Raw genomic sequence first — 12930 nt, forward strand, 5'->3', positions numbered from 1 at the left:
ATTACATTCCGTTGATCTGGGAGTGGAACGAGTGCATTGGCAGATCCACAATAGACAGTCTGTGGCACGCAACAACATGTGTCCTTACATGAAGTACCTTTAACAGAAGTGGATACTTGCATATCCTTTGTATTGGAGCAACGAGATATCCTTCAAGTGGAACATCAGGGTTCTTCCGTCCTGCCAACACCATGCAACCCTTGTGTTTCAAAATGGGACATGAATAATTAGACCACACATATATTGATAAGTGATTAATTATGCAGTAATGAAATATAGCCTGTACTGGTAAATCAGTTTTAACTGCATTCACTGCATATAAATGAAAGCAAAAGTGATATCAAAAACATCCTTTCTCTCTAGACATCCGTCTTAATTTCTGTAAGTCATATTGTTAATTATATGATACTCTCACAACATCTTTAATGACACACTTTCACAACAGACTTCCAACATGCCTCTCACTTGAAGGTGACGTGCTTTGATAAGTTACAGTTCACCAAGGAGAACTGGAAAATCAATGTCACTTTAATCAGGGATTGAAAGACCCGAACACAGGATCTTTATATAAATTGTGAAGATGATTCAAAAGGTCAAATTCTAGACAATCTCTCACCAACTTTGACAGATGAACTATAGGAAGCATTCCATCAGGGTGCATCATGCCTTGGTATGGCTACTACTCTGCCCAGGACCGTAAGAAACTATAGAGAGGGTTGTGAACACAGCCCTGACCATCACGCATTCACTGACCTTCCATCCGTTGACTCCATCTACACTTCTCGATGCCTCAGAAAGGTAGACAACATCATCAAAGACCCCTCCCACCCTGGTTATAATTTCTTCCAATCTCTTCCATCAGGCAGAAAATACAAAAGCTGAAACACACTCAATTAACTGAACGAAATAACTCCCGACCCATGTCCTTCGGATAATCAAGGTTCCTCTCTAATTAGGGACGTGACAGCAATAAATCAAATTGAATCAAATAATCTAAGTATAAAGATACACAAACACCGAAGAAAGTGAAAGAGAAGAAGGAAATCAAAAACATGCCATTAGTTGTCACGAAGCTTTGTTTTAATATTAAAAGACTGTAGCAGAACATACATATGGAAGGAGGTAAGGAATTCGATAGTATTTTATAAGAGAACAAAAAGAAATACAAAAAATGTGCGTTGAGTTTTAGTTTGACCTGAGGCAGAATTTAAGGAGGGAGAAAAGCATGTGTAAAAGCAAATTTATACCTGACAAGAACTGCAAATCAATGAATGAGGTTGGGGAGAAATGAGAAAGCTAGCTAATAGCCAGAACTGTAGTTGACAAAATTTTAGTACCTGATTTTGGACTGTAATTTATGATCCTATTAGTACATGCCAAAGAAACTGCCCTCTTACGTACTATGACCTCCAGCAGCAGCGCGAAATGAGTTTGTAGCACATCAGCAGCTGCATTTTCAACATGCCATTAACTTGTATTGTTGTAATTTTTAGTTTCGAACGAGTAACAACGACAATGAAAGGGCTTCCACAAAGAGAATGAACAGTCAGTATCCGAACTCCAATGTGAAGAAAGTCAGGCAGTGAGAAGCCCAAATACCAGATCCCTATGAACCCACTGTGTAGATTACCTTTCAAAAGTCTGGCTACTAAAGGATGGAATTACCAGCACAGAGAGAGTAGCAAATATATATTTGACATATGTTCACTGCCCTCTCTCAGTCTATACATAGATTTTATAATACATATTATATATCAATATAAATATCAAGTTCAATAATTTTAGAACCTAAACATCTCCTTCCATGTCCTTTACCCACCCCTCTCACCCCAGGACCTGTCATTATATGGGCTGCTTTAAGCATAGCCAACCCATTATCACCCACCCATTGCCTCCGTGAACACCTCTCTAGCTTTTTGTCTTCCCTAGCTCATAATCAACAATCCCTTTTGTTCCCCTCTCTCTCTCTCTCTGGGTTCCCATTCCACTATCTGCTCACACCTTTCCCTTCAACCCCTTGTCAACAAAATAAGTAACACTTTTACTCAGATGCTATCAGTTCTGAATATGGGTCATCAGACTCTAAATGTTAATTCTGTTTTCTCTCTACAGCTGTTGCAGACCTACTGAGTTGCTCCAACAATTTCTGTTTTTGTCATACATGTGACACACGAGACTTAAGGGTCAGAGCTGGCAATGCACTCACTCAGTCATCATTTGTCAATGCTAAATTTGGATGTCTGGACACAGAATTGGCTGTCCCGTCGAAGACAGAGGGTGATGGTAGATGAAAAGTATTCAGCCTGGAGCTCAGTGACCAGTGGTGTTCTACAGGGATCGGTTCTGGGACCTCTGTTCTTTGTGATTTTGATCAAAGACTTGGATGAGGAAGTGGAAGGGTGGATTAGTAAATTTTCCGCTTACATGAAGGTTGATGGGTTGTGGGTAGTGTGGAGGGTTGTTGTAGGTTGGAACAGGACATAGACAGGATGCAGAACTGGGCTGATAAGTAGCAGATAGTGTCCAACCTGGAAAAGTGTGAAGTCACTCACATTGGAAGGTCAAATTTAAATGCTGAATACAAGGTTAAAGGGAGGATTCTTGGCAGTGTGGAGGAACAGAGGGATCTTGGGGTCCATGTTCATAAATCCCTCAAAGTTGCCACCCAAGTTGTGAGGGTTGTTAAGAAGATTTATAGTGTGTTGGCTTTCATTAGCAGGGAGATTGACTTTAAGGGCTATGAGGTTATGCTGCAGCTCTATAGAGCTCTGGTTAGACCACACTTGGGATACTGTGTTCAGTTCTGGTCATCTCATTAGAGATGGTGCACAGGAGATGCTGCCTGGACTGGAGGGCATGTCTTATGAAGAAAGGTTGAGGGAGCTAAGGCTTTTCTCATTCGAGTGAAGAAGAATGAGAGGTGACTTCACAGAGTGCACAAGATGATGAAAGGCATAGATAGAGTGGATAGCCAGAGACTTTTTCCCAGGGTGGACAAGGGGGCATAATTTCAAGGTGATTGGAGGAAGGTTTAGGGGAGATGTCAGAGGTAGGTTCTGTATACAGAGAGTGGTGGGTGCGTAGAATGCACTGCCAGTGGTGGTAGTAGAGTCAGATATTTTAGAGACATTTAGAGGCACATGGATGACAGTAAAATGAAGGGCATGTAGGTTAGTCTAATCGTAGAGTAGGATAAAAGGCCAGCACAACATCGAGGGTCGAAGGGCCTGTAATGTGCTGTACTGTTCTATGTTTTAAAATGACCTTTCAATGTGACAGCATCATCACAATAATCCTTGGGTCATGACTGAACAGAAACATAACTGGATCAGCTACGTAAACAGTGGGCTTCAAAACCTAGTGCAGAAGTTGGGAGGTCTGAGGCAACTAACTCATGTCCTTACTTTCCAAATCCTTCCATGGTCTTCATGCATAAATTAGGGGTTTTATAGAATGTTCTCCACTTGCCTGGATGTAGTTCTATTACAGGCCAGACCAAACCCCTAAAAACATATCAAGACGACAGCCCAGACATTAACTTTATCTTGTTTAAGGCAGGTGTAATGCATTGCTTTCCAAATGTGATTTGATTGGACAAACTACTCGACTTTAAACAAATTACACTATATTTTTGCACCACAGTTAAAATACAAACAAAAATAAAAGAATTGGCATAACTGCAACTCTATTGAAACATCTAACAAAACCATGTTAATTAACTACTACTCATAAACAGCTCCAATATAGCAGCGACCCATAAATACATCTTTGGCAAAGGTAACTTCAGCAAAACAGATTTCCCTCACTTGCTATCTCATCTAATCCAGGAGAAGGAACACTGATAGAATGAATCTAGCAGCATCAGAGAGTGACCTGTATCTAGCAGCTGCAACTCCAAAGCCCAACTTCAATAATTGAAAACAAAACAAAAACTGTGTGTGCCTGACTCTACCCACTCACACTTCCTTTGTCTACTTTAAAAAAAGACCGCAAGTTATTCATTCTGTTTTCCATGGAGCAGACACCTCAACACCAGGTTTACAACATCCCTTTTCAAGAGAAAAGGCACATATCACCACAAGTTCCAACAATACTTGCTCTGATCCCAGGTGATATTAGTACTGAACAATCTGGCTTGATAGATCATACTTAACATTTTTAACATTTAACAAAGTGGTCTTTCACTGAAAAACAAATATGTGGTGCTATCCGGTTAGTTTTAGTAATAAAACAGAAGTTTATTACACAAAATAAAGCTGTGAAATAGAATAAACTAAGCCATTTACATATAATGTAAGTTTAAAGATTTCAAAATCCCATTAATCCCAACAGCATCCTTTGACAGGACTCAAACACCAGAGAGAGCATTCCCTTCTCTATTACACATAGAATAGATTACATGTACCTTCAATTTCCCAGTCCTGAGAATCTGATTCCCTCTTCCTTGCATCCGCATAGAACCAAGCTTAGATTTTCTCAGCTTCAAATAACACCTTTAGAATTTTAACCAAACACTTCTGGTCTGGAACATCTAAACTAAACATCTTACTCTGAGGTAATCTGCACATTCAACTTTAGCCAAGCTTTTGCAAAATTGTTAAACTGAAACCCATAAGTTTTTTTTTCCAAGGTACAGGTGTTTCCATTAATCAAAAGAAAAAAAAAACAATTAATTATGGCTATCTCAACTGAAAATTAAATCAATAACTCTTTGTTCACCTGTAAAAACTGTCTCAACTAAAACAAAACCCCGTAACAGCTCAGGTATTTACTGTCACATTTTTGTATAGAAATCACCACCACTACACAAACGCCTCCAAGTTAATTATTGCCCTTCAGGCAGCTTGACATTTAAAAAGTTACAAATTACATTAAAATATATCACAAACTTTACCTCACACAATTTACAATTTTAACAACATGCAGAACAAAGCAGACCACTTGGCTGGCACTCTAATCACTATGGGTACAGTGACTACAGTTTGTGTCACCTGAAAGATCCATCTGAAAGATGCTTCGACAACTTAAGAATACTTCTTTAACAAGCCCAAGACCTCAACCAATCTCAAAAGACACAAATGTCTCCATCTGCAAGTTTCCCAAAGTCAAACCTGTATTTTAAAGTATATTGCTGTTCTTTTAGCATGTGGTCCATTCCTGAAGAAGGGCTTATGCCCGAAACATCGGTTCTCCTGCTCCTTGGATACTGCCTGGCCTGCTGTGTTTTTCCAGCACCACATTTTTCAACTTCCCTTTTTATCACAAAATTTGAAATGAAAATACATTTATTCTGGTCACCCCTGGAATCAAGGTTTTGGTACATCAACCGAAGCACCAAGGAGTCTTGGAATAAAAGTTTAAACAAATTTTCATCCATGTTTCCTCCATGTGGTCAGTTCCAAACTAACTTGTGTGTTAATCCCCAGGAAGATAAGTCTGTTTCTGGTCTGCACCAGCACCACAAAATTCGTTAAAGCTTCTAAACTATTAATCCACTTATCTCACTTACAAATATCTCGTATTTCATATATTAGATTCTTGGTTTGATACTTGAAAGGATTTATCTCATCTATAAATAGACAACTATAATTAATGTGGTCCAATAATGTACAAATACATTTGTAAGGTACCAATTTTGATATTGAAAATCTGGAAAAATTTTGGAGACATTCAGCAGGCAGACAGACAGCATCTGTTATGTCACTGGACACTGCAGGTACAAATCCTTCTGTCAAATGTTTCCATCTATTGGTGCTACTTTGCCTCATGGAGAGCAACTACAGTTCAATTCAAGAACAGCATTGTGTGATAGTTCGGCAGCATGTTCTCTGTAGTTCAGGTAGGAGGTTGATGATAATGAATGACCAAACATAAACCATTTTGCATCCACAAAACATATAAAACCTACAGTTTTAAAGAATGATTTTAACCAAGCACACCCAGATGAGCAGCAAGACTTGGCTGAATCTATTTTATCAATTACCACCCACTCACACATCAAGAATGCCTTGTCAAAATTCATATTTATCACTGGATATGAATTACTAGTACTGCAGAAAATCTTTTTTGCTTTTTGGCATTCAATTATGTAGAAGGAAAGGAGACTTTACCAGTAAAAAGGTCCGTACAGTCTGTATTTTATTTAGTTCCAAAAGTAGCCTTTGTGCTTTCTCCTGATTACTGCAGTACTCATCATAGATAGAAAATCGATGTCTCTGTATTTCAAAGAAAAAAAACTCGATAAGCAACTCTTGTGAATTGTTGGTTAGTGCAAAAATCTGTTCTAGTAGTGTCGATAAAAGCTTTAAATGTATCAATTACAACAAAATAGGTGAAGGTCTTGTTGAATTAGAGAACTGTTGGACAGCTCCCTTAATAGAGAGAGGTAATGGTTTCACCTGAGGGTCACCACGCCTCAGGCAGGGAGTGAGGTTGAGAATGTACAAAGTTCATGTTAACCTTAGTCAATGTGTAAATGTTGTGTTGGTATTACTCTGCATCACAAACAAGTCATCCAGCCAACTGAGCTAACCAACCTGCATCCATTTAATACACAATATCGGCAGCAGACATCACTGGTTAGTTTCCTTGTTTCAATGATAAAGGAATTCAAACAAGAACACTGCTTAGCATTGCTCAATGCTGGAGGCAGTGTAACCAGGACATGCAGCGATAGGAAATTAAATCCAACTCAGCCATCTGAATCTTCCTACACTCTAAAATCCATGAGTGGTAGAGTTGTGATGGAGTGAGTGAACAATTACATTATCACTCGGGCAGTTTAAATCCAAAGAGCTGCCATTTGCTTTCTAAAGTGCAAGGCTTACTTTCACAAGGGATGGTAACATAGTGACCAAACTTCACTTGTTAGAATGACTCAGCATTGGTCACATTTTGGGATCAAACTCTTGTGCTAACAAGTCCTGAGGTAACAGGAAGCTTCCAGTTCTGCCCCTCCAAACACCAGCTCCAAAGAATGAGTTTGGGGAAATGATCAGACCTGACTAATACACTGCAGGGTTCCTGGCCCATTGTGGTGATTGGAAGACGGCCTAGTGGTTTTCATTGGCTATAACATCCTTGATTGGGGATGTTAACCTGGGGCTAATCAGGGAGCCCTGGCTGACAGATATAAACAGGAGATTAAACTGGCCATCAACAGGTCGAGGCAGCGGGCTGTGGAGGGGGTCGTTAGGGCCAACTGCCTGCCCCTCCTCCGCGGTTACGTTAGGGCCTGGGTGTCCTTGGAGAAGGAGCACGCGGTGTCCAACAACACCCTGGAGTTGTTCAGGGAGAGGTGGGCGCCGCAGGGAGTGGAGTGCATCATTTCTCCCTCCAACTCTATTTTGATTTAGTCCCTACCCTCCCCTTCACTGTTTTGATCACACAGCACTGCCCTTTGATGTGAAGGGCAGTGTTTGTCACTGGCCACCCGGGTGTTTTCCTATATTCCTGGTGGTGGAAATTGAATAAAGATCGGTGCACTTTGTGTCTTCCACTGTGTCCCACACCTGCACACACACACCATGGGTGCTGGGGAACAAAAAGGAAAAAAAAAATAAACAGCAGATTTGATCACAAAAAAAAGAAAAAAAAAGAAAAAAATAATCAGGGGATTGTCAGGTGGTAGTGTGGGAAGAAAAAAAAGAAAAACATAAACAGGAGATTCAGATAGTCTGCTCATTTCAGGGACTGGCTCTCAGCTAGCTGGTCAGAGTCTATGTACTATGCAAATGTAAGTAAAGGGTGACTTGGTGATGGAATAATGGCCTCTGTGCAGTTATTTCACTCTTGATATATGTGAGTACCATTTCAAACACAGCACATCGTTTCTATGTTCTGGACATTTTCTACATATTGTACAGATGGAACCTTGTTTTCAAAAAAGCATGTAGAAAATTATCAATAAAAGGGACACTTCACAATTATTTGTCATGATACACACTTAATATTGATTAAAACAATCAAAGACATGTATTGCCACTGACCTCTATCACCAAATTAAACCAAATTCAACAGGAAGGAGAATTCACAAAATTTTATCAGGATGGTAGCATGCATCCTCATGATAGTCAATACCTATGTCAGGGCCATATTATGTTTAAAAGTCTGTAAGGCCCTTAGCAGGAAGTTTTATCTACAAAGCACAACTTGTAACTTTGAGGTGGGATTTATTTCTTGCTGATCTCACTGGCTGTAAGCGCAGATTCCCCTACTAATGAGAACAATCCACTATATTATTTGTATTAGTCTAGAAAAGTTATGCTATATTTCCCAAATAGAAGACTATGATCTTATACACAAAGCAAGATCAAATATTTAACTACAGATTTTATCTAATATTTCAATATGTACCAAGAAAATACATCAATTATTTCCTGTTATATTATTTTCCTTAATTAGTAAATTTTTTTGTAATTTGCCCATGGAATGGCAGGTAAAAAGTATATTTCCTTCTGAATATATGAGCAATGCTCGATACTGCCAAGGGAATTGACAGTTTTTAGTAATTAGCTACCTCCATCTAGAGATTTGTGGTTGTTGCTATATATGTGACCATAAAACTGATGTTCAAATAAGAAGCAAATGTCAAACACTTATAGAATCATAGAGATGTACAGCATGGAAACAGACCCTTCAGTCAAACTCTTCCATACCGACCAGATATCCTCACCTAATCTAGTCCCATTTGCCAGCATTTGGCCCATATCCCTCTAAACCCTTCCAATTCATATACCCATCCAGATGCCTTTTAAATGTTGTAATTGTACCAGCTTCCACCACTTCCTCTGGCAGCTCATCCCAAACACGCACCACCCTCTGTGTGAAAACGTTGCCCCTTAGGTCCCTTTTAAATTTCTCCCTTCTCACCTTTAGTCTATGCCCTCTAATTTTGGACTCCCTTACCCCAGGGAAAAGACTTTGGCTATTCACCCTATCCATGCCCCTGAAGTTTTATCATTACTGAACTATGGAATGCCCTCAACAATCATTTCCAGAATTTTATGTTTTAATATGTGCTTCATGTTGGTCTTTTAATAAAGCAAATGAAGTAATGGCATTATTCAATATGGGTTTACATAAATGCATATATATACTGAATGAATAAAAAACACTTTTTAAATTAACATTGCTGTTATTGTATCCTCAATAGAAAGTTAAAAATCACACAACACCAGGTTATAGTCCAATAGATTTAGTTGGAAGCACTAGCTTCCGGAGCTCTCCGAACTATAACCTGGTGTTGTGTGATTTTTAACTTTGTACACCCCAGTCCAACACCAGCATCTCCCAATCTCAATAGAAAGCTGTGGTTTAACTAGTAGCTCAATAAGAGAAGAAAATATTGGAGTCAGTCAGTCCTGCCAGAGTTACTGATACATACAAATTGAAGAAAGCAGTTTCCCAATTCATGATGGGCACTAGGTTCAGGTAACAGATGCTCCTCAATGATACTCAGGAATTCTTTGTGCACAGCAAGTATGTCCTCAATATTGGAGAACAATGTCTGGAAGGTAAACATGAGAAACACATCATCAACAAAGTTCAAGTGGTGGAAAACTGTCTAATTTTCTGTGAAGACGAACTTCCAACAAAGAGCCCAGATTTTTCCTAACCTCATAATCCCACTGTCCTCACACAGCCACCCACAGACATGTTTCCCCCCCAACTTCACTGGAGATGGTAATGAATGCTCCGCGTGCCCTAGCACATCAATGGGGTAGAGGTTCTCAGGTTGCAACCAAATGGCCCACATGTGACCACAGAGGGTATCTCTGGTCTTCCAATGAACTGTGAAGAAAGTGGAAACAGGAACCCTTGGGTAAGTTTCTTTACACCTCCCTAGTCCAAAGGCTTCAAAGGATATGTTTTTGAGTCTCAGCTCACATACATTAACTCGGCATTGATAACAAGGAATTGTTTTAACCTGATTATTTTCTAAACGGAAAAAAATTCAGAAGTCTGAAGTGCAAAGAGACTTGGGAATTCTAGTCCAGGATTCTCTCAAAGTAAACTTGCAGGTTGAGTCAGTAGTTAGGAAGGCAAATGCAATGATGGCATTTATGTTGAGAGGGAAAAAGTGAGGACTGCAGATGCTGGAGATCAGAGTCGAGAGTGTGTTGCTGGAAAAGCGCAGCAGGTCAGGCAGCATCCACGGAGCAGGAGAATCGACATTTCAGGCAAAGGCCCTTCATCAGAAATGGGAAGAATTCTCCTGCTCCTCAGATGCTGCCTGACCTGCTGTGCTTTTCCAGCACCATAGTCTCAACATTTATTTTGAGAGGACTTGAATATAAAAGCAGGGATGTACTTCTGAGGCTCTATAGGCCTCTGGTCAGACCACATTTGATGTATTGTGCACAGTTTTGGGCCCCAAATCTCAGGAAGGATGTACTGGCCCTGGAGCATGTTCAGAGGAGTTTTACAAGAATGGTCCCAGGAATGAAAAGCTTAACATAAGAGGAGCATTTGAGGACTCTGGGTTTATACTCAATGGAGTTTATAAGTATATGGGGTATTTAATTCAAGCTTACAGAATACTGAATGGCCTGGACAGAGTGGATGTTGGGAAGATGATTTCATTGGTAGGAGAGACCACGTCCTGAGGTCACAGCCTTAGAGAAAAGGGATGACCCTTGAGAATGGAGATACGGAGAACATCTTCAGCCAGAGAGTGGTGAATCTGTGGAATTCATTGCCACTCAAGGCTGTGGAGGCCAGGTCATTGAGTATATTTAAGACAGAGATAGATAGGTTCTTGAGTATCGAGGGAATCAAGAGTCATGGGGAGAAAGCAGGAGAGTGGGGTTGAGAAACTTATCAGCCATGACTGAATGGCGGAGCAGACTTGATGGGCTGAAGGCCTAATTTCTGCTCCTATGTCTTATGTTTGTATGTGATCTTGGGTTCCTGTCAGGTTCACTGTAGGGTAAAACTAACTCAAGAGGCTGATTAACCTTTCGCGATTCCTACTCATACGCTCTTACCTTAACAGTTTCTTCAGTCACATTCTTGTCAACTTTAGAAGCAACGTGCTGCACCATTCGCTGCATAAATGCCTGATAAAAACAACATACTTGTGTTACCTTACCTTGCAGTACAGATTGGAGTTAGTAAAGCCAGAGCTAGGACTTGTACATGTGCAATACAGCATTCCGAGTTGAAACAACTTGCAAAGTGAAATGGATGACTAAGTATAAAAGATGCTCAATACAGTACTTCAACAAATACAACACTCAGTACTTTAGATGGTCAAAACTCCACCTATTCAAAACGGTGTCTGGTGCAGGGATCAGCTGGACTCATACAACCACATGCACTGACTAACCTACATGCACATGTACTTACAAATTAGGAGCATAATTAGATATTCATCCCCTCAAGTGTATTCCAAACTTCAAAAAAGATCTGAATTCTCCATATTCTTGCCTAACCCTGATAACCTTTCAACCCTTGCTTGTCACGAATCTATCAACCTCTGTCAGCACGGTTGTTCAATAGTTAGTACTGCTGCCCCACAGCACCAGGGACCCAGGTTCAATTCCACCTTAGGCAGCTGCCTGTGTGGAGTTTGCACATTCTCCCCGTGTCTGCATGGGTTTCCTGCAGGTGCTCTGTTTTCCTCCCATAGTCCAAAGATGTGTAGGTTAGGTGGATTGGCCATGGGAAATGCAGGGAAAGGGTAGTGGGATAATGTCTGGATGCAATGCTCAATGGGCCGAATGGCCTGTTCCCACACTGTAGGGATTCTATGATTAATGCTTTTCAAGGAAGAGCATTACAAAGATTCACAACCCTCTTGGAGCAAAAGATTTCTGGATGAAAGTTTGCTCACTAAGCTGGAAGATTCATTTTCAGATGTTTCATCATCATACCAGGTGACGTCACCAGTGAGCCTCCGGAGAAGCACTGATGTTAACGACCCGCTTTCTATTTATGTGTTTAGGTTTCCTTGGTTGGTGATGCCATTTCCTGTGGTGATGTCATTTCTGTGGTGATGTCATTTCCTGTTTTTTTTTTATCTCAGAGGGTGGCAAATGGGGTCCAAGTCAATATGTTTGTTGGTAGAGTTCCGGTTGGAGGTAAAAAGACTTCCCTCAATCTCTTTTTTAAATATGCAAGCAACCTCTATTTTGAGCAGAAACCTCTAGTTTTAAATTCTCCCACAGGGAAAAAAACACACATTGTCCTAACCCCTCAGGGATCATCCATGTTACAACCAAGCCACCCCTTACGCCCTGAAATGTCAGAGTGAAGAAGAACCTGGAACAGGAAGGGAAGGGATCCAGACGTCAATTGCCCATATTAGGTTTTATTGGTAGAGGGATTGAGTTCCGGAGCCGTAATTCATGCTGCAACTGTACAAAATACTAGTGCGGCCTCACTTGGAATATTGTGTACAGTTCTGGTCGCCCCATTACAGGAAGGATGTGGAAGCATTGGAAAAGGTACAGAGAAGATTTACCAGGAGGTTGCCTGGTCTGGAGGGAAGGCCTTATGAGGAAAGGCTGAGAAACTTGTGTCTATTCTCATTGAAGAGAAGAAGGCTAAGGGGGGATTTGATAGAGACACACAAGACGATCAGAGGATTAGATAGGGTGGGCAGTGAGAGTGTTTTTCCTAGCATGATGATGTCAGTTTGTACGAGGGGGCATAACTACAAATTGAGGGGTCATAGATTTAAGACAGATATCAGAGACAGGTTCTTTACTCAGAGAGTGGTAAGGGCGTGGAATGCCAATGCATAACTCAGCCACGTTAGGGAGATTTAAACAATCTTTGGATAAGCACATGGATGATGATGGGATAGTGTAAGGGGATGGGCTTAGATTAGTTCACAGGTTGGTGCAACATCGAGGGCCGAAGGGCCTGTTCTGCGCTGTATTGTTCTATGTTCTGTGTTGGTACCAATGATATTGGCAGGACTAG

The 12930-nt window shown here is 40.6% G+C and overlaps 1 protein-coding gene across 2 annotated transcripts in view; it reads right to left on the reverse strand.

Annotated features, from left to right (window-relative positions):
* The window catches only part of prex2 (phosphatidylinositol-3,4,5-trisphosphate-dependent Rac exchange factor 2), a 352480-nt gene that overhangs the window by 264904 nt on the left and 74646 nt on the right, over window positions 1-12930 (reverse strand). For both annotated transcript variants that reach the window (XM_043689238.1, XM_043689237.1), the window contains exons 2-5: window positions 10989-11060; window positions 9386-9508; window positions 6111-6215; window positions 98-199 (exon numbers count right to left, since the gene is read on the reverse strand). In XM_043689238.1, coding sequence (XP_043545173.1) covers window positions 98-199; window positions 6111-6215; window positions 9386-9508; window positions 10989-11060 — 402 coding nt within the window. The remainder of the gene's footprint in view (window positions 1-97; window positions 200-6110; window positions 6216-9385; window positions 9509-10988; window positions 11061-12930) is intronic.

Source organism: Chiloscyllium plagiosum, chromosome 4 (genome assembly GCF_004010195.1).
Source record: "Chiloscyllium plagiosum isolate BGI_BamShark_2017 chromosome 4, ASM401019v2, whole genome shotgun sequence".
Lineage (NCBI taxonomy): Eukaryota > Metazoa > Chordata > Chondrichthyes > Orectolobiformes > Hemiscylliidae > Chiloscyllium > Chiloscyllium plagiosum.